Here is a 23306-nt window from a genome sequence, read left to right on the forward strand (position 1 = left end):
TTACTTCTGCTCTTTTTTTCTCAACACTTTTTTTGTTGTTGTTTTATTCTTACTTTTTTTGTTTAAAATAAATGCACTGTTGGTTAAGGGCTGTAAGTAAGCATTTCACTGTAATGTCTGCACCTGTTGTATTCGGCGCATGTGACCAATAAAATTTGATTTGATTTGATTTGATTTGACGGGTGAATAGTCTCATCAAAGCCAGTTATGTAGCCTATACCACCAGATCTGGTGCTGTATTATGCATTTGCCTCTGAACCCCAAAAAACAAAGTGAAGCTGTGATTACTTTCGTCAACAAAGAGATGTCCTAATGTCCGTCCAACAAGTGAAAAGTTAACAATTAGAGACTTAAAAAACATCAAAATATAAACAACAGTATTTGACTATATATTATGAGACCGCAGTTGCATACTATTTCCTCAACCGAAACAGTGCTAGCAGAGAAATGTCTCCATGAGAGAAGACTGGCCCAATCCATGTCAAATGTAGTATAGGCCTAGTGCACATGGTGGCCTAATTAGAAAGGGATGGCCTTTTTTGTGTAGCCGTCTGGACTGAGGGAGGCAGGTGGACGTCTCTTTTAACTTGAACTTGGACTTCTGAGGTACATGTGACAGGTCTATTGCCATCGAGCTATTTGCATCATGGTACCAAGATGCTACACAAAGAAACCCCCTATACATTGAGATTGCAGTGTTTTAACATATTATAATAACGGATGATGTTGATTAGAAAAGACGGTCCCAATCCATATCAGATGGAGTATAGTGCACATGGTGACCTGACCATAATAACGGATGATGTTGATTAGGCTAATTTGTGACAATGGTACATTTTGTCTGAATAGCCTAATACAGTAAGTCCAGTTTGACCCTAACCCACTACCTAACGGCCAATTTTAGATTCGCGCGTGTAACTCAAATTCAAGCAAATGAAGTTCTGAGTACACCGATACCTCTCAAGATAGGTTGCGACCCATGTGTGATAGTTTGATCTAGTTTTACCCCCTTGTACAATTCAGGATTGTAAATGTCATTGAAATTGTAAGAGGAATCTTAATTTTCCCTTTAATGGGTTTACAGTTATGATTTGGTAAAAGTGGAAATAAGGTAACCTATAGTACCCTAAATTAGCAATAAAGGATCATAACCCCGGCCTTTGGTTATGTAAGGTTGGGTATACAACAATTTAGATTCTCATATGCTCCCAGAATATGTAGTAGTCGCTTGGATGAATATAGTATATCTTTATACAAATACTTTGTGATTTTTTTTCTGATACAGCCTTTGTATTAACTTTTTTTCATGTAGGCCTATCTGACATGAATGAGTTTCTGTATTTTTCATCTCTTATAATGTGAGATTAGACCTATGTCTGATAGTCTGGAAGCCTGTTATTTTTCTTAATGTGGAGTGTTGCCTGTTTTACCATTAAGGGCATGGTATTTTCCTTCTACAACTGTCACTTTCTGTCGTTGATGCAATTATATACCGGCGTTATCATTGTCTCTCTATTTAGGTTGACTGATATAGCTGCAGCTACCCATGCTGACATGGTCTCAGACTGCTACTTCGACTAACTAATGTTGTGCATAATGATACATGTTCCAGATTTGGAATTGGAGCCCATGCTGTATAATATGACAGGCAATGTTAATGCAACTATATTGGAGCATGAATGACTAGTTTTGAATGTTATGAAGCACATCATCTCATTTAACTATTGCTTATTTTACATTCTGGAAAATATATATTATGACATTTTTATAAATTCGATTGGGAAATCCATATGCTGACGACAAACCCTGGTGTAGAAGTGTGGTGTAGAAGGGGCATTATCTTAATTGTCATGTTTTTGGGGGGATGCTTGTGAAATAAAAAAAATCGACATTTCAGGTATGTGGACCTGGCGCACGTTCAGAAGTGAGTGAAAGCATGTAGGCTAAATCAAAACCATGTTTTTTTACATTAAGATTTAAAATACCTTTGCCATGATCAAGATAAATCATGAATCAAATTAATCATTTTTTCCCCTACAAAAACATGTATGGATGTGTGTTTTCTATCCAGGTTCTACAGAGGTGGATGTTCAATAGGCTACTGTCACCACCAGTGCAATGACCAAGCTTAGTGTTAAACTAAATCTCCACCTACTGTTATTACACTAACTGGGAGAAGGTGGTAAAGATCTATGGAAAACTACTCTCTCCGACTTGACATGTGTTTCTGATACAAAAGACATCCATTGCCTTTCGGGGGAGAAAGTGTCTGCCCACCTCTGTGAGAGACTCCAGCCAGCACTGGAAGCGAATAGCATACCCACCCATGATAGGCTTACCTGGTTTGAACATATTGCCGGAAATAAGACTGACTAGCCACTCATTCTTAATGGGTTTGTTCTTCAGTTACCCGAACTTTACTTTAAATTCATCCTCTAATTTAGATGGCAGCAACATTGTATTGTTGAGGGTTCTGAGGTTGCCCTGCACAGTGCTATCATTTGAACACTACAGAGTCGAGTAAAGTGTGATCCACTGCTGAGGATCAATGAATAATCTTCCAGAGGATGGAATCTTTACTAGGCCTTTGTTGTTTGCATGATGCCACGTGGCTGTGGGACAGTCCATACTTTTCACCAGGCCTATCTATACATGTAAATAATATACTTGGACAAGTGTAGGCTAGCTTGCAACTATATGAAATTATGTGATTAGTAGCCTATGCGTCTTCTAACTTTAGTCGGCATGAAAGCTCTATATCGGCCTAAGACTGAAACCACCGAATATAATCAAACTAATATTGAAGCCAATCTGTAGGATTTCCTCATTGGTAATTTCAGATAATGGTGTGTCTTTTTTTTAGAGTATGCCTTTTAAATTAGGCTATAACTGTGATGTATTTGACTCATTTTGGTTTCTTTTGACATTTGTAAACTTTGTAAACAATTTATGGATGATTCAAATAATTTAGCTCTCACGGAATGCCGTTCCCTGCATAGCAAAATGTCTCAGAAAAAATCTAGTATCGTTCCAATCATAAAAAGTGCTATTTATGAATGCACCTCGGAATATTGCTCCAAGGTTCACGTTTTTTTTCGTGGGCCCATTTTTGATGGTATGCACATCTTACAGTGTAGCTTTAATGATTACAGAATCTACATTTATGATATTGTAGCCTATAGGCCTATACCACGCTTGGGAGATAAATATATTTTTCAACTTTAGTTAGTCACCAACATTTCAAACAAATTGAAACAATCCAGTCAGGCTATTAAATAGAAAAACTATCCAGACAGGCTATTAAATAAAACATTATTAATAAAGTAAAAAGAACAAAAATGACAAGTGTATACTCTGTAGCTCCATAGCATTAACAATTAACGTTAATAGCAAAAGGACCTCTGCAACTTCCCAAATTCTTATAATAAAAGGGTTTAATAAAACTTGTATTGTTTTGTTTGTTTATGTTTTATTGGGAGAGAATGCATATTTTATTATTTATTATGGACTGTACAATGCAATTCAGCGCCTAGCCAATGTTTTTACCATGGAAATTAACTAAACCTTTTAGGCTACTATATATGCCTTTCAAGTCCTGAATTTTGAATCACAAAATGGTGGCTTAGACTTTTAACATCCATGGATAAAGAAAAACACGTTTAAGTGTATCTTCCGAAATACAACGTGTACCTATAGTCTTAAAGATGGCAGACTTTTATTTTACACTGTATCTTACAATTTGTACATTTTACTTATAAAATATAGACACATTTCCGCTATATCTAGGCCTACTGCTTGTAATTTAAAATAAATCCCCATGTGTTCATCGTATAGAATTAGTAAACCGGTTGATATGTGGTCACAAAAACTGCTTAAGAGGCATGTTTTGTTTTGCTCTCTACCCAGATGTTGTTTCTCTGATAGCTACATGTTTGGTTTGATGTAGATTATGGCAAGACCAGACTGTTCCGTCCAGATTGTGTCTTCTGAAACTGGCAACTCGGAAGCGTCATTGAGGGCTCTCCTAATTGCTGCGAGTTTGCACGTAAACTCCACAATGCTGGTGTGAAGTTCATTCTTGCCTGTCTAGACTTATTACGACTGTGTTTGTCCGGGTTCCCTACCTTGACCTTGGACTTCCTTGTGTCTGCCATTTTGGAATGAATGGTCAATATTTGTGAGTTGCTCCGCTGGCGGATATGAGTTCCTATTTCCTGGGACAAACTGAAGAGTTAGTCCAACGATTTTATTCCCTTTATCGCTTCAATTCCAATAGCCTAGGCCAGGGTTCTCCAACCCTGTTCCTGGAGAGCTACTGTCCCGTAGGTTTTCGCTCCAACCCTAAGCTAGCACACTTGATTCAAATAATTAGCTGGTTGATACGCTGAATCAGGTTAGTTACAACTGGGGTTGGAGCGAAAACCTGCATGAGGGTAGCTCTCCAGGAACAGGGTCGGAGAACCCTGGTAGGCTGTGGTTTGTTTCATGTTGCTTTTGACACAGCGCCCATCCCTGGTGCATTTAGCTATACAGGACTGCCTCTTGACAATCATGGTGAACCTCCTTGTGTTGTACTAAAATTGACTGAGATTTTAGATGGGCCTAAATAATCAAAAATGTTGTGTTTATAGTGCGACTGAAACTTCACGAAACACGTTCTGGCGCAGTGCATACACGCCCACAAAACACAATTCTTAGAATTGAGCAATATCCTACATTTTTGCAAATATAGGCCTACCTTTTAACTATGTTTAGCACATCGTCTATGCACTTATGACTAAACCTGAAATATAAGGTATTATGGTTGGTCAATAACTTTTGTCCAATTAAATAATTTGGGGACAGGTGTAAGCATGGGCGCAAGACCAATGCCTTGCGTCCCTAATACAGATTCTTGACTCAGATGACAAAAACGGCCATTAGGGAAAATAAATACCCATCTTTATTGTTCATCAACCTATACTGGAGAAAATAATACATTCTGTTAGATTAAAGAATATGCATGGCCCACTGTTATGACAAAACAAAACAAATATTAGGAGGGATGGATAGTCTATAGCCTATGTTTTTCATATTTTCAGAGTTTTGCCAAAACTGCACCGCAATTTCTGTTTATTACCCCCAAATTATAAAGACCAAGCAGTTGCATGTCTCAACAAACCACTATTTCCGAGTATCCAACTGCGCATAAGGATACGAGCAAAACAAAGTGGTTTCTCTGTGCCGTGGAGAGAGGTTTATTTTATATTTAATGTCTTTATTATTTCCATTGTTAGTTTCTTCTGTCAATTGTATTTGCCTATTCGTTTGAGAGTGGTAGGCCTATTGGAAGAAAGCAAATGTTGCTATTAGCCTACATATAAGCTACAATAATGGGCTACATTAACGTAAATAGGCCTGCCAATCATTATTAGACTCAAACAAACATGTCTTAGAATTTGAACATTGAAAAATGTCAGTCAAGTTAAATAAATTAAGCTGTCATTACGCATTGAGAATTATCAGAGCGTTTCAGATAGGCCTATCTACCATTGACAGAGCCTACCACAAGAAAAATATAATTCCTACCAAAACTCCTATAGGTTACAACCCCATTTTGAAGGGTGGTGTGTTATGCTGCACTCTACATTTTCTGGTAAGAGTATACATTTTGAGTAAATAGACTGTTGTTGTTTGATGTCATATGCTACCTATAAATGTCCCACAGCCAACAAACTAAGGTTTTCTTTACAGACATTGTACATTTTTAAACTCAAACGTAGCCTATCCTTTCGTTGGTGGTTGCTAAATGTTGTATTTCAAAACGTTAGACTATAATTCATGTACCTTAGCCTATTTTATTACATCAAAATATTGTTAGACCAAAATACGCTCAACAAGCCTAATCTTTACCTTATCAAGAACCGAAAATCCTCACACGTATCTAAGTAGTATCACTGGCCTGGCGAATTGTTCAACATCGCCAACGTTATGTGGTTTTGATTAAATACGTTTCCGTTTTGTAAAATATGAAGATTATGGCCTCCTCCACCTTCAAACTGTTGAGCATGTTTTATGTCCCCTTTAAGGATACTTGCCTCCGATAACCCAAGCCAATGAGAGTATCTGCTGGACTTTGCAATCAACAAACATACACCAGGCGGTTTAAAGGGATGATCCACTCGCCCCCACAGCACACGCTCGTGTCGGTCTCGTTATTGTATCACGTGTCGGCGGATCCTAGGGTCTCAATAATGAACTGGACACTTGAGCATTGCGCGGTGCGCATGCGCATGCGTAAAAAATGTGCTTGGAGATGAGGTGTAGGTCTTGGAGTAGTCGACTTTTAAAAAGCATCCGCAACCAGTGATATGACGACTTCGCTGGTTCTGCATCCATGCTGGGCGGACACGTTGATGTACGTATATGAAAAAAGCCCGAATGAAAATAATCAGAATAAAAACCAATCCATGGAGGGACTAAGCGGAAATTGTCCTGCTACTCACTGCAGGGAACTGATCTCGCACTCGGCGTTGGGACGACACTCCGGCAGCCTAAGCCACCAGGGTTCTGTGTACTCGGACATACCCTCCCAGGATACAGGGCGACATTGCCCCGCTACTCAGACTTCCTCCAGCGCCACCCTGGGTTATGGCTACCCGTTCGGAAGCCCTTATTACGGTTGTCGGTTGTCACACTCGCACAACGTTAACTTGCAGCAGAAGCCGTGCTCTTACCACCCTGCCGAGAAGTATACAGAACCCAGCGCGGCGCTGCCCACGGAAGAGCTGTCAAGCAGGGCAAAGGAGTTCGCCTTTTACCCGAGTTTTGCCAGCTCGTACCAGACTGTCCCGGGTTACTTGGACGTGTCTGTGGTTCCCGGTATCAGTGCGCACCCGGAACCGAGACATGAGACTTTGATTCCCATGGATGGCTATCAGCACTGGGCTCTATCTAATGGCTGGGACGGACAGGTGTACTGTTCTAAAGAGCAAACACAGTCAACACATCTCTGGAAATCTCCATTCCCAGGTATGAAAACATTTTCACTTTTATTGAAATGGACGGTTCATGTAATGTTTTATAATACCAAGTGGTTTTTACGTTTCACACTTGTTAGTGTTACCGGCACTACACTAAGACGAACAGGACCAAAAGTGTGTATGTGTGTGTGCAGTGTTTCCCCTATATTCATTTAGCAGTGGTGGCCTACCGCTGACAAATTGTTGACACCGCTGCAAAAAATGTCATAAAAATAAATAAATATATATCTCTAAGAAAGGATCGAAATATCCTGACATACATTTGCTTGTATTTATTTATTCATTTATTTATTTATTAAAAACCCGTTTCCTTTGTATAGCCTTGTCATATAAAACAGCTTATGACTATAACGCACTTGAAGTGCATGATACCACAGGGTAGTGGGTTTGTTTATGTTCATCTTTGCGTTCAATTCCGGAGAAGAGACCATTTTTCAATAGCCGGATATGGGACTAGAAACAATGCAAAAACAATACCTTTGATTTTATAGTAGCCTACAATGAGGTTTATGGATTGGAGCAGGGCACCGTTGCCCTCCCGGATAAAATAACAGATATTTGCTCAGTGCAGTAAATCTAGTCACAACAGGGAGTGGTGCCTTGAAGCTCGCCATTTTCACGCCTTGTGTTTATTCTCAATTTGCAATTGCGAGCATATTTATTTTCAGTTTTTCAAATTCACTGTCAAATCAATGGTAATCAAGGGTGACTCAATTTAGGATCGTTGAAGTGTGTGTGTGTGTGTGTGTGTGAGAGAGAGAGAGATCCAAATAAATTATCCAAAGGCTATGGATGCGTTGAGTCAATTCAGGAATAGAAAAATGCATTTTCAGTTTTGTTTACATTTTATAAGTAGCCTTAGAAACCTTTCATGTATAAATTGTGTAGTTCAACCGAATTGATCCGTTAGTTATGTGGTGACACTGCGTTATATAAACAGCAGAGAGACAATGAGGCCGATTGCCCCTATTGAATAGCACATTCAATTTCGGAATACCACCTTGTTGACGAATAGCTCATGGATTCCTAGATTGATTGGCTTATCATTCACAATCTAGTAAACCGTTGACACACATGACATTTGGAGCTTGTATGACTACTTGCCGTAGGCCAATACAGTCAATAGCCTATTGTAATATAGTGTAGTATTGGGGCTATATGCCCATAACACAGAATATACCTACTGTGTTTGAACAGTAAAACATTTTGAAATAGACTGTACAGTTTTATTTTTTATTGTCCTTGGTTCGACTGTCCTATTAACCATTCCTAATGTTGTTCATGACCTCATTAAAATAGTCCTTTATCTAATCTCTGCTGTAGATGCGCTCTTAAATAAAACACGCTGAAATAAAACTCAGTAGAAATAATAAATAGGCTATGATAGGACTGTTAACAAACCAACCTACGGAGCTTGTGTGCACATGCACAACGCATCCGCATGATCAAATTAATGGGATGTGATGTCTTCTTATATAGCTCTATTACATCAATTGAAGCTGCATTCAAGTTTAAAATCATGGACTATTAATATAGATAGGATTAGCTGCCCAGCCTATTCCCAACCTATTACAAGTTACATTATAAACTGGGTGGTTCGAGCCCTGAATGCTGATTGGCTGACCGCCATGGTACTGTATATCAGACCGTATACCACGGGTATGAGAAAACATTGATTTGTACAGCTGTAATTACGTTGGTAACCAGTTTATAATAGCAATAAGGCACCTCGGGTGTTTGTGGTATATTGCCAACATACCAAAGCTAAGGGCTGTATGCAGGCACTCCGCATTCTGTCGTGCTTAAGAACAGCCCTTAGCCTTGGTATATTCGCCATAAACCACACCCCCACACCCCGAGGGGCCTTCTTGCTTAATCATAGCTCCAATTCTTATTATTAAGGCTTAATATTCGCAGTGTTTTCCTGTCAGTATGCCAATTTCATTTTTATGCATAGGTTACATATCTATGTTTGGACTAAATGGTCATCATGGTATGCATAGCCAGCAAGTCAGTATTCAATGTACATCCATGTCTGAGGACTTCGGGAGATGTGCTTGGCAAGGCCTAAGTCATTTCGACATTTTAGATGATTCACTATATATACAAAAGTATGTGGACACCCCTTCAAATTTCTGGATTCGGCTATTTCAGCCACACCCGTTGCTGACAGGTGTATAAAATCGACCACACAGCCATGCAATATCCAGAGACAACAATTGGCAGTAGAATGGCCTTACTGAAGAGCTCAGTGACTTTCAACCTGGCACCGTCATAGGATGCCATCTTTCCAACAATTCAATTTGTCAAATTTCTGCACTGCTAGAGCTACCCCGGTCAACTGTAAGTTCTGTTATTGTGAAGCGGAAACATCTAGGAGCAACAATGGCTCAGCTGCGAAGTGGTAGGTCACACAAGCTCACAGAACAGGACCGCTGAGTGCTGAAGCGCGTAAAAATCGTCTGTCCTCAGTTGCAACACTCACGACCGACTTCCAAACTGCCCCTGGAAGCAACGTCAGGACAAGAACTGTTCATCGGGAGCGTCATGAAATTGGTTTCCATGGCCGAGCAGCCACACACAAGCCTAAGATCACCATGAGCAATGCCAAGCATCGGCTGGAATGGTGTAAAGCTCGCCGCCATTGGACTCTGGAGCAGTGGAAACGCGTTCTCTGCAGTGATGAACCGCGCTTCACCATCTGGAAGTCCGACGGACAAATCTAGGTTTGGCGGATGCCAGGAGAACGCTACCTGCCCCAATGCATAGTGCCATCTGTAAAGTTTGGTGGAGGAGGAATAATGGCCTGTGGCTGTTTATCATGGTCCGGGCTAGGCCCCTTAGTTCCAGTGAAGGGAAGTCTTAACGCTACAGCATACAATGACATTCTAGACGATTCTGTGCTTCCAACTTTGTGGCAAGAGTTTGGGGAAGGCCCTTTCCTGTTTTAGCATGACAATGCCCCCATGCACAAAGCGAGATCCATACAGAAATGGTTTGTCAAGATTGGTGTGGAAGAACTTGACTGGCCTGCACAGAGCCCTGACCTCAACCCTATCGAACACCTTTGAGATGAATCGGAATGCCAACTGCGAGCCAGGTCCACACACCTTTGGTCATGAAGTGTATATTTTGACATAACTATACCATAATGACTGACATCTAACCGTAGCCTACCTCAAACATTTAGACCCATCTTAATAAAGTAGCCTATAGCCCAGCCCTGCTCAATCTACGTGGGACCATGAACTTCACAAAATGCAATGATTTAAATGCAATGCATCAGAATCCAGTGCTGGGTGCTTTCACAGTATTCTGCCTGTAATAAAATCAAATAAAAAAACGATATTTCCTATTGTTTCTCCTCATTTTCAAATGTTGTAGGCTAACAGTTGTTGTTTTCTTTGCCTTCCTTTCAGTGTGTTATGCCCTTCTTTTCTCAGATGTCGTCCCTATGCAACCAGAGGTCAGCAGCTACAGACGAGGCCGCAAAAAGCGGGTTCCTTACACCAAGATCCAGCTGAAGGAGCTAGAGAAAGAGTATGCAGCCAGCAAGTTCATCACCAAAGACAAGAGACGTCGAATATCTGCCACTTCTAATCTCTCCGAACGCCAGGTCACCATCTGGTTCCAGAACCGGCGGGTGAAGGAGAAGAAATTTGTCTGTAAATCTAAATCAAGCTCTCATATGCATGCCACTTGATTCAGTCCAATCTCACTGGCATGACAACTCAAATACTTTTTTTTATCACAGAAACGCTCAATATTTATATTGACAGAATTCTCACCTATGATGCATTGCAAAACACAAACTTAATCTCACCTCCCTATTTGGAAATAAACTGGGGGGAAATACAGAAGATTTAATGAAAACTGGTTGGAGCGAACGATCACATCCTTTCAGGAGCATCAAAAGCAATACCAGCATTGTTAGTATAGCCTCAGACCTATAAATTACGGACGTTTGTGGCTGATAAAGTAAACTGAGGTCTTTGGAGATTTCATACAGTGATCTTGTTCAGACATTTTCAGGTATTGGACGCATCAAGAATGATCTCACTTTTCAATGATATTGTATATGGCCGTTTTAGTTTGATCCCAAGGTAATGAGCAAGGTTGCTATTGTCTATTGTACAGTGCCATGCATATTTAAGGTTGTCTCCTGTGACAGGGGTTGTAAATTGCTACAGACTATTTTATGGTTCTCATATTTTGATCATTTTTGTCAGTGAAGGATATGTCTCTGTAATGCAACTGGAATGATTGTAATCAGTATAAGAATATTAAAAAGTATTGCATATTAATGCAGAATCTTTTACCATTTTGTTTGTATAGTGAGTTAAGTCTTATTGCATTTGGGCTGTGCATTCCCATTGTAAGCCGTTTTATTCCTTTTATTTGGTGCAGTATTTGAACTGTGGTGTGGCGCTTGATCGAAATTTACTCAATGGAAACATGTTTCATAAATAAATAAATATAACGATCAAACAAGATCAAATTGATCTGTTTTCTATTTTATCGGCATGACCCTTAATCTGTACCTGTCTCCCACTTATCTGGTTTTATAGCTTAATGTCTACTCTTTTATCTAGCTTTGTCTGAGGTCTTCACCAACTGGGCACACACTGGTTGAATCGACGTGGAAACAACGTTGAACCAACGTGGAATTTACGTTGAATTGACGTCCGTGCTCAGTGGGCAATGTCACTGTATATGATGTTGTAGATTAATAGATTGTAGATTGTGCATTGACAATTAGTTGGTACATGAGAGCTAAGACTGAATGCCCAAATATTCTGCAAATCAGAAAAGCATTTGAACATTTTTTGAGTAACCAAATTATGGACCCCAATCCAAAAATGGAAATAATAACCTATTTTGATACTATAGTTAGGCTATTATGATGCATGTTGGGAAATGTTCTTATTCGGTAAATAAACAGCAGTCTAACCTCACATGTTCAAGTGGAATCGTTTGATAAAGTGCCGTAAATTGGCCACAACCTAATATGATAACATTACCTATTTGAACTTGCATGCAACCAGCTTCACTGTCGTTAAGCATGGCTACTCCTGGACTAAATTGTTAAGAACCCCTAAACTGAAAAATGTTCCATGACTATTGGTTAGATTCTAGATTCCCAATCCAGACTTTGTCCTCATCATATCATTTTAATTCTGCTTTCAAGACCGAAAAGTCGATCTACTTCAGGACCAGCTGATACAAATGAACTTCCTTACTATCTCAATTCCATATTGGAAGATTGTCATGCCAAAGAAATCACTTTCAAAACTGTGTTTAGTCGGTCTATAGGTTAAGTGAAAATATCTCAGTGAAACCTAAATTAACTGCATTACATATTCTGAATATGATTCTGTCAGAATGGAATGATAGGCTAGGTATTGTGTCGAAATAAGAATTGTCTGTGTAGATTATTAACAAAGATTTTAGTCAGTTTAAGAGTAGGCGAAAAAATCTTATGTCGTGTAGCTGTTTCAGTTTTTAGTCTCCGCAGCAATCTGATTCATTCAGTAATTAATTCATGAATGTGTGTTCCAATATATGGCATTAACTAATTTGAGATTATCATATGACGCTTATAGCCTATATTTGTAAAATTATGATACATTATCTAAAGCCTATATATGCCTATATAGCCTACACTTTTAAAAAATCTAAATTCGACAATGGAAATGTCACAATGTTTTGAAACAATTGGTGAATAAATTGATAATATTTTTTAAGAAAATTGGCCTTTTACGCACAACTAAACACGTGCGTAAAAGGCCAATTTTCTTAAAAAATATTATCAATTTATTCACCAATTGTTTATAAGTTAAGTGAAAATATCTCAGTGAAAACTAAATGAACTGCATTACATATTCTGAATATGATTCTGTCAGAATGGAATGATAGGCTAAGTATTGTGTCGAAAGAAGAATTGTCTGTGTAGATTATTAACAAAGATTTTAGTCAGTTTAAGAGTAGGCGAAAAAATCTTATGTCGTGTAGCTGTTTCAGTTTTTAGTCTCCGCAGCAATCTGATTCATTCAGTAATTAATTCATGAATGTGTGTTCCAATATATGGCATTAACTATTTTGAGATTATCATATGACGCTTATAGCCTACATTTGTAAAATTATAATACATTATCTAAAGCCTATATATGCCTATATAGCCTACACTTTTTAAAAATCTAAATTTGACAATGGAAATGTCACAATGTTTTGAAACAATTGGTGAATAAATTGATAATATTTTTTAAGAAAATTGGTCTTTTACGCACGTGTTTAGTTGTGCGTAAAATAGTCACCCTCGTGTAGCATATATCTCTTGAATACGGTGCATTTTACACTAAGACACGTAAGGCTATTCATTTCTTCATCAACATTCAAAAATACTTTATTTTACAGGTTCATAATGATCCATATTTCAACTCTATTATCCTGCATCTGTGTCTCTAATGCACTTTTTTTGTGGAAAACGTTTAGTGGACATGCTAGCCCACCACTTCAAAATGAAGGTGTAAACGGATATGAAGCTACTAGTTGCGTGTGAAGACTGCGTGAAGCATCTCCTATCTGAATTGACAGATCCTAATGGTTTAATTTTCAAATCTCAACTAAATACTTGGTAAAATTGCTTGTGGATGAGGTGTGATTAGAGCACATAAGCTTGAGGGATCAATCATTGGGCTATACGTATCTTTAAATATGCTATCTAAGATATCTTGAGTTGTTCTTAGTAGCAAAATTCATTAGCTGACTTGGTAGGCTTGGTAGCCCATAATAGTAGCCCAATCTGCGCCATAGTCGTGTTGATTATTAATATAGCCCGTACTCTCTAAAACGCAACAATCCGTCCTAATTTTAATCTTAGGCCTTGGCTGCTGGTATGAAGAGATCCGACCAAACGCAGGTACAATTTATGAAATTGGACAAACCTTTCTATAGGCGTTTTGACATAACTGTTGCTGGATATTTTGTTAAATTAACTTTTAGCAGAAGTTTTTGGGCTTGTATAATGTAACTTCAGAGCTCCTCGTCTTTTGTGTCTGTACGTCACTTCTTGGCTACCCTTGACCATGACTATGCAGTCAATTTGACCTTGACATAACAACAGCTCGTGCATAGCAAACTAGGGAAGGTTGTTCTTCCTTTCTCTGGTGGGATGGGTGGTGGGCACCGGCCTCGCGATTTGTTTGCAAGGCAATATAATATTTGTTGTAGTCTAGACAGGTTATCGCTAGCATTCCATAAAAGAGGATACTGTCAATGCTTATTTGATATCACCCCCAAATTCCGTCCATTTTAATCAGTTTCTGTCTTTCATTTATATTTCTTATTCTTATTATTTTTCCTTATTCTCTGCCTGACAGTCTTACAGAATAATCTCGCCCCGGTCTCCAGACCTTAAATTATACAGCACACTTACACAGTCATCATAGGGAGTGTGTCGTATTTTGAGCGTGTGTAACAGGTAGACAGACCATTGACGTCTTGCAAGTCCATCAGGTTTGACACCGACAAGTTTGAGCTGTAGCGTTCTTTTAAAGTCGAGATTTAAGGTGTGCTCCTTGCGATGAGCTGTGCATCTGCCTTAAAGGAAAACAGACGTGGCCCATAACATCATTTTTGAAGGTATGTAGCTGTTTTTATACCTTGAGTTCACATCAATGTGCAGAACTGTATGGCTATATCAAGAGTGTATACCTGCTCCGTTTAAGATTTAGGACTTGAATAATAGGAAAGAGAATATTTAACCCTAGCGCCATGACATTTGTCCTCTTAAGATGTAACTTTATTTATTGTTGTGTGCATGCACCCCTATGGTCGTATTTTTGGGTAGTGCAGTAGCCAAGGTTATGAATTATCACTCATTTTGCTTCCACAAGTTCATGAAGTAGCCTATATGGCACTGGTAGAAGACAACCTTAAAGGTTATGTAATAGGAGTAGCCTTTTTTTTTTGTGAAGACAGGCAGCTTCGAAACTAATTGGTTTGTTATTTTGTTTCATATTAAATAGCAAGCGAAAACTCTTTCTTTGGAAGATATTGAGAGAATTATACAATCATAGGCATATGGAGGCGTTTAGAGCACACTTTTGATAGACTGTTAGATTGGAATAGCACGGCCTAATTCTTGCTTGGTTTCGATGACTGCTCTTATAGACCAAATATCTGAAAATCTACATATACATTTCTAGAATGAAAATAAGTCACACACACAACCATTTCAAACTATTCCTGAACAAATGGCAAACATTTTAAGGAAATAGTGAGCCTTTTACGCACGTGTTTAGTTGTGCGTAAAATAGTGTAGCATTCACTTATCCAATGTAATATAATACAAAATGGATTATATTTTCAGTTGAGGTTTTTAATGTTTAGGCCCATGCATTACGTTTCTGAGCTGTGTGTAATCCGTATTACTTAGATCATCTCTAATTTCAATTTCACATTTAGGTATATCGAAAAATTGTAAATGGCTTTTGACAAATATCCGTTTTTTATGTCCGGGTAAACCACGTAGTTGAGCTGCTTGTTTACATTTCAAGTCACAGGGCCTCTACACCGTAATACTGTATTTTTTTTGTCTCACTTATAGCCTGCCTACATTTGAACGGTGTTCCTTAATTAAAAGTCCACAATGTAGCTAGTTTTTGGATAATATCTTCACATTTTAGGCTATATTTCTTTGTTCAATATCTTTTCATACTTTGTCATCGGTTTCATGTTTTAAAATTTACATAATTTACATGATATAATTTAGCCTACATTAAAACAGGGATTTTGTCCACTCGTGTGAGTCAATATCTTAAATTAGAACCGTGGGGACCGATCTAGGGAAAGAGCTCGAGAGAGAAGGCGTCTGTCATGGTCAGTCGGCCGGAGTATGAGTGAGTGAATATGTGCTGTCCTAAGTGGGCATGCTGAGAAGGAGGATGACAGCCTCTGGTGGTGGATAGATGGACATTTCAGGAAGTAGTGGATGGATTAACCCTTTGCAGTATATAGGTGCGCAGAATTTGAAGAAGAACAACATTGTCACGTTTTAGTTTTTTTAATCAAATGATTTTTCTTAATGATCTGAGATTTTATCACATATTGCCTTACTCTAATCCAAACAACCACCTCAACCACCCACCCAGAAATTGTTTCTTTTTATCAATTGTAGTTGAAGTAGTAGTCTAATTAATATTTTTTTGAATTGACATTTTTATAGCATGTGTCAGTGGTAATGTTACATGATTTAAAGCTAGTTTGTCAGTCAGAAGAACTGCCTTTATCCTGAACAGCTGAACTGTGTTTGAGTTGACATTACATCAGAAATAGCTGCAGCCGTTCCTTGCAGATGACGCATTCACACGCAGGGGTAGGACATATTGTAAGATATTATGGCAGATTATAGTTTATTTTAAGCAAAAATATTTAGTGATGAAATATGATTAACAGTTTTTATTGTAATAATTAATTCTGGATTAATAACTTGGCAGGTAATCGGCAGTCCTTATGACATACGCACACACACACACACACATACACAAACACACTCAATCACACACACACACACACACACACACACACACACACACACACACACACACACCCTACCCACACACACACAGACAGATTTATGAGATTTGCATCACAGTGCAAAACCGCATGTGGGTCCATATTATGCGGTTGTGCCTTACAAAACAAATCACACGGACTGTTGTAATATAGGCCATATAGCCTACAAATAGAAAACAGAATTCCAAAAGTCTTTGAAGATTGCCCAGGTGATGTCAGGTAGCGTAGTGGTTAAGAGCGTTGTGCCAGTAACCGAAAGGTCGCTGGTTCTAATCCCCGAGCCGACTAGGTGAAAAATCTGTCGATGTGCCCTTGAGCAAGGCACTTAAACCCTAATTGCTCTGGGTAAATATAAAATGTCTTTAGGCTATGTATTCGTTGTATATATTCGGGGTTTAGGGTAAACAAAATGTAGCCTACCAAGTAATGTAGCCCTATCGATTGGAGTAAGGATGCAATTGACTCAGTATGAATATTGTCAAAATCAATGCCCATGAAGTATATTTTGTGCCCATGTAGTAGCCGTTATTGTGTGTTAATGTTGATCTTGCGTCAAAATACAAGTTTCATATTCTGAATTGCAGATGTCTTGTAAAGTAAACATTATAAGCCTACTTCAATTGAGTCTTGTTTATTTTATCCAACTGCTTAAGCCCTGTTCTTTTTGTTTATTTTAGCTGTCTTTATACGATAATACATGATACATTACCATTTTGTTTAGATCAAGCCATTAATGGTGGGGTAAATTTGTAGTTAGGTTATGCATTTGAATTTGACACGGTCTGTTTTTATTGAGTTGTAGACTAATCAAACGTGGATTACATTTAAAATAGCCTTGTAATCTGTGTTAAACTCAGGTTAAGATTGTTGATAAAGTTGTTGAAATAAAAAAGAAACAATCAAGTGCAAACAAGTGCTCTGATGAAGTTGCAGTCCTTAGTTTCTTTTACATTCCACAGTGTCCAATTGTGTTTCTTAGATTGCCAATTTAATATTGCTATTGGTGTTGCCTGTACGAAACCTATAGGCTATAGACTGAATAATCATATAATTTCATTCTCACGAAAAATCACGAAAAATATCAAAAACATTAATATATTGATGGGAAAATATAACTTCGCAAATCAACAATTAGATAACTAAAGTGCGATATTTTTTATATGCTACCATCTAAGAATGAGCTATAGCAGCCTAATGTAAACACGTTTGACAGATATTTGGCTTCAGGATGATTTTTTAGGGGACTTAAAAGAATCTCATGAGTTTCACAACGGTGCTGTAACTTTGACAACATGTTGTAACGAACTCAAAGGAAGGAAACGCTCTTTGTTGACGCTATTGTCCCTGTCTGGACATGGCGAGAGATTCCAAGACAGTTGTGTCAATGAGCCAGCAGACATCAATGCACTAGACAGTGACCTTGAACTGCCGAAGCGCCAATTGGTAGGCCTATAGCGTTCTTCAGTAAAAAAGCGGAAAGAAAGAACTTGAGTCAGAGAAACGCGGAAGTTTCACCACCTTTTTACAACTGTATGTTAAAATGTGATTCCTGAGTCTTGTGTTGAGTAGAAATTACGCGTTTTTTTTCTTCTAAATACTGCGTTTCTGGTATATACGTGATCATGTTGTTTTTTCTACTTCCTTTCGAGGCGTCAGGTTTTGTAGTTATTATCATTTTTCAATGGCTGTCATTATACGACATGGGTAGGCCCTATCTTCACTTTCACCAAGGTAACTTCCGTGTTTGCCAAACTGACTGTTCTTTAACGTCATAACTTGTGATTAGCACTATGTGCGCTGAGAAATAGATAGGCTACATTAGCACAAACATCAACTATGTATTGGCCTGTGTGTTAGTGATCCTAGATATCATGAACTGTTATTATGAGAAACCCCTTGCTACTTTGGTTAATGCCATCCTAGTACCCTAATCTTTGCAATGACTGAAGCGGTGGATTACTGGAGGTCGATGACTGATGGTGTCTTTTTCTGATAATAATTATAATATGCCTACAACATTTTGGGAACTTTTGCAGCATATAGGCCTACTCTGCGTAACTGATTGCGTAACTAATCGAACGCTATTGATCATTGAAAATCCACGGCAAATGACCCATACACAAAAGTAGTTCTGAACGATCCACAAACTATATTAGTTATTTGAAGCAGAACAAAATAGGTTATAAGTACTAGACCACAAACAGGCCTTGGAAATCCATGTCATGTCTTTCATTAGTTTGTATTTGCAGTCATTTGTTTATGGAAAGGGTCCTTTTGGGTAGTCTATTACGCACGACATTCTTTTTAAATACTCTGGGTTTTCCGTGCTATTTTTTGTAAATAATGTATCTGATGATAGTTCAAAACAGTGAGGTCTAAAAATGCTCTCACCTCTAAAACGAATTGAGTATCCATTTTATGTTAATGTCACATAATAATACGCAAATGCTCAACATACATTTTATTAACACTATATGCAGATACACATTATGTAGACCTACTGTAGACCTATATGTTGGACTATTTCTATCTTTACCCCTAAACAAACATACTAGCCTGGGGATCAGATATTGTTTCTGTTTTCTTCAATTGTCTTATCTCATTGGTAAAAAGGGGACACATGGATTGACAGCTGGAACAGGCTATGCGTGCTCTTTGGATGTCTATCGCATATGCAGTTTAAGACCCGTGGCACTTTTTTAACTCACATGTCCCAAATATTAAAGATTGCACGTGTTCTAGCTATATTTTAACTCCTTCTGACCTCAGTAGCCTTCCTTCCATAACTCTAATGCAAAGATGGTATTATCCCATTTAAATGTACCATACATAACAACAATCTTTATTTTGGGACTAATGTGATATTTTCTTTCTCACAGATGTAGTGTGAAATACACATGCAAATGCACTGCCAACTTCCAAAGGTGACGTTAGTTATAAATGTGACATTATATATTAGGCCTCTCTCCATCCTTCTTGGCGAATATGAATCCTTACAGACACGATCATTTATTTTTTTGTCGCATAGCAGAAGCTGCTGCAGAATCCAAGGCTTCTATGGGGAGTGATATGTATGGGCAGGTTTATTACACATTGATAAAATAGCGACTCCTCTCTCTCAGATGCGGAGTATGCACACATAGGCCTGTATTGCACTGTAACAAAAATGGTAATCCATTAGCAATTATATAATAAGCAATGTTTTGTTAACAGTTTACGTAATTGCTATCGTTTGGCAAGTAGGCAAATTATTAGAAAGCGGTGAAGTTTGTCAGGAATTTCGAGAATAGCAACATTAGGCATACACGAGGAATGTTAAAATGAGAAGTGGGTAGTGGGTAGTGGGTAGGCCTAAATCTAAGCCAAAAATGACGTCTTAGTTCAATTCCATTTCCTACATCTTGTTGTATTTAGAGGCAATGGAACACTTTCCTTATTGCACCAGCCAGTCACCTCATGGAAAAGCGCACGGCTCAATGCACGCCTATTTTGCCATTTCTTTCCATGAAATGTTATCATTGCTCTGTGAACCTTGTTTCTCAGTATCATACAGATGTTTAGTTACTTTACTCAACTTGTTTGTGACAGGGGTGCTCAGTTGCAAATCAATTAATAAAAACGCACTGTGATTAATTTCGACTTATGAAGCGCTTTTAAGCCCCCTCGACCACCTTGTTAAACCCACATTTAAAAAATAGTTTATAACAAGCTACCCATGTATGGCCACGAACGTTTAATAGGATATATGTTGAAGTTGTTCCTCGGAGAAGCACGAGTATCATTTGCTCTTAAAATAACCTTATTGCAGATCGTCTTTTTTACAGAGCCAAAGGTTTCAACTTACTGACCCCGTTACTGTAAATACGAGAGGAGTGAGGCTGTGAGCATCAGTCGTTCCCTAAAACAGACCCGTAAAGTGGAACATCACAGCTTTATATGACACTCAATTCATCTGTAATTTGCTCTAAATATAGAGTGGGGCATGCACACCCAACAATGGTAGATATTTGGTGGGGGCAAAACAATATAACACTTACAGGCCTTCGTGCAGCTGCCTTGTAACTGTTAAAGGACATATTAAAAAGAAAAAGCAGGCTCTGGGAAAACTTTACTAAGATCAATATGGCCTGTAGCCTAATATTAATGGATTGGGGCATCACTTGGAAATGAAAGAGTAAAGTATTTTGAAGCAATAAGGAGAAATCAAATAAGCAATAAAGAGAAAACAAACCCAGATTTTCTTTTGCATAAAATTTATTTTTAAAAGCATATGAAACCCATAATACAGAAGTTAATGTTTTGTTTGGTCAGACATGGACATAGTGGGTGGCACCTTCTGTAACGCAAATTGGTGAGGACATGTGACCCTAGTCCGACCAATCAGGCGCGCCGCACGGTTTAACTATGTTAAATGTCAGTTCGCTATAAACTAGAAGCTCTTGGTCGGGCCCGCCGAAATGGGCGAGCATAATATTCTTAATCCCGGGTCCGGGTTTGTGGGACCTTTGGTAAACATCCACACTGGAGACACATTTTACCTCCCCAATTTCAGAGCGTCCGGGGGACAACTGGCGGGTCTACCCTCTCTCTCCTACCCAAGAAGGGACAATGTATGCTCGCTCCCTTGGACCCCTTCCGAGCAGTGCAATGGATATCCTCAATCCTACTTTAGCAGTCCCATGCCCATTAATCCCTCTTTCAACCGTGCATGTGAAATCACAAGGCAAGATGAAAGCAAATGTTTTTACAGCAATGGTGTCGGCAACAGGGAACCCTGCGCTGAAAGCACAATCCTCAAACGTGAAGAGAGGGCAAGAGGAGACTCCTCTTCCTCCATAACGACGGAGCATGGACTGCACAACGGGATGGGCAACAACGGTACATTTTCCAAGTACGACTATGGCGCGGAGCAGTTGACCCAAGATCCGCCATCCTGTCAATCCCTAGAATCTGACTCCAGTTCATCACTGCTCAATGAAGGGAGCAAAGCTTCTGCAGGCATCGCTCAGGCGTTGACATCCCCTGGCAATCATGCACCAAGCACAGCAGCGGGTGGAGGTGAGTTATTGAATGTTAACAATGGAATGTTATACGCTTGTTTCTGTCATTGAAATCTTATTTCTTGATTTGTTGATAGTCCTATTTCTTGTCTTTATAAATTATTAGGATACTGAATTGACACGAGGCTTGCATGTTGGGGTGAGCGCCGCTAGGGGAAGCATTCAAGGAAGGGTTCATATTTTCGTTTACACTCAGCCTTTTACACACCAGTAAACCCTTACAGCACCATAAAAACTCGATATTGTTTGTGGTAAAAATGAGAATGTCTTGATTATACCAGCAAAACAACAATATTTTTTACAATTTCAACCTATATGATTTCAGGATAAAGTCCGCAAAAACATAGACTCATGTTTATTGAGAGTTTGTTGCAAATAAAATCATACATCGAAAAAATACATGTTGTTATTCACAAGAACTCTAGCTTGCATGCCTTTGGCAATTTGATATGCTTGCATGCTTGAGAGTGAGACTACCGTTACTGACGACCTTAACTGCCACTGTAAACATTGTGTGACACAGACTAATGTGAATTACAGCGTGTCTATCCACAATCAAATTACAAGAAATATGCCATACGTCCCACTGTCTCCCCACACATTCATTGCTGAAATTCAAAATTGTAAATACCTTTTACATAATAAACAGTAGTAGTAGAATATAGCTAATTTGTTTGAGTGTCCATTTTCTACTCTGAATGTTAACTCATTGTTGTAAATTAGTCTGCTTTAAGACTGGGCCAGGAACTGCTCACACTGATGACAAAAGCTTTCAAAATACGTTTGTGCTTTGAAAAACTGATAACCAGCTCTATAGAATCCATTGATGCAGTGCAGGACTTTTACCTTAGCTTGGCGATATATGCCAAGCTATAGGCTATAGAGCCTATACGTTCATCCATGCACACCCATCCACTTCTTCTCCCCTCTCCAGGCGCCCCGTGGTACCCAATGCACACCCGAACCCGAAAGAAACGTAAACCCTACTCCAAACTCCAGCTGGCGGAGCTGGAAGGCGATTTCATGGTCAATGAGTTCATTACCAGACAGCGGCGAAGGGAGCTCTCTGACCGCCTAAACCTCAGCGACCAACAGGTTAAGATATGGTTCCAGAACCGGCGGATGAAGAAGAAGAGATTGATGCTTAGGGAGCAGGCCTTGTCCTTCTTCTAAAAGGGAGAGAGCGGGGAGAGAGAGAAGAGAGAGGAATATAGGCAGGCAGTATTTTAAATGAAACGTACTGTATTTTGGTGTAATCAAATTCGATCGCATAGCATGCACAGTATGAAGTCTGACGTCCTTAAGAAGGAGGACGCATCTGGGTTATCACTACAGATTTCGAGAAACAAATCAAGAGACCAAATATATATTTATCTGACCTTGAATCGAATAAAACGTTTCTAAAGTAGTGACAGTGCAAGGGCGTATAGTATTCCCTAGCCTATATTATGTGTTCTTTGATAGGCCTATAGAAAAATCTAATTAGTCAACGCCCTGGAATGAAAGGCACAGTGCAGTCTAAAGCATCAGAAAGTGTCAATTTACATCACTTTTTTGATAAATTTCTTTGGCTATGTAGTTTCCCATAATGCAATAACCACACACTTGTGGCTCACTCGCTACGGCGTAACGTCCTAGAACAACCATG

At 38.9% G+C, this 23306-nt stretch overlaps 2 protein-coding genes across 2 annotated transcripts; both read left to right on the plus strand.

Moving 5' to 3' along the window:
• Positions 1 to 6320: 6320 nt before the first annotated feature.
• Positions 6321 to 11976, plus strand: LOC311133570 (homeobox protein Hox-C13a-like). The gene is made up of 2 exons (XM_084167077.1): positions 6321 to 7011; positions 10466 to 11976. The coding sequence occupies exons 1-2, from the start codon at positions 6351 to 6353 to the stop codon at positions 10723 to 10725; spliced, it is 921 nt and encodes a 306-aa protein (XP_084023203.1). The 5' UTR covers positions 6321 to 6350; the 3' UTR covers positions 10726 to 11976.
• Positions 11977 to 21040: 9064 nt separating this feature from the next.
• LOC311133673 (homeobox protein Hox-C12a-like) lies at positions 21041 to 22831 on the plus strand (the record flags this gene model as incomplete). Its single annotated transcript, XM_084167206.1, has 2 exons — positions 21041 to 21656; positions 22593 to 22831. Exons 1-2 carry the CDS (start codon positions 21056 to 21058, stop codon positions 22829 to 22831), a joined length of 840 nt encoding a protein of 279 aa, XP_084023332.1. The 5' UTR covers positions 21041 to 21055.
• Between the last annotated feature and the right edge of the window lie 475 nt (positions 22832 to 23306).

The sequence above is a fragment of the Coregonus lavaretus genome (assembly GCF_964263955.1).
Source record: "Coregonus lavaretus genome assembly, chromosome: 8".
Taxonomy (NCBI): Eukaryota; Metazoa; Chordata; class Actinopteri; order Salmoniformes; family Salmonidae; genus Coregonus; species Coregonus lavaretus.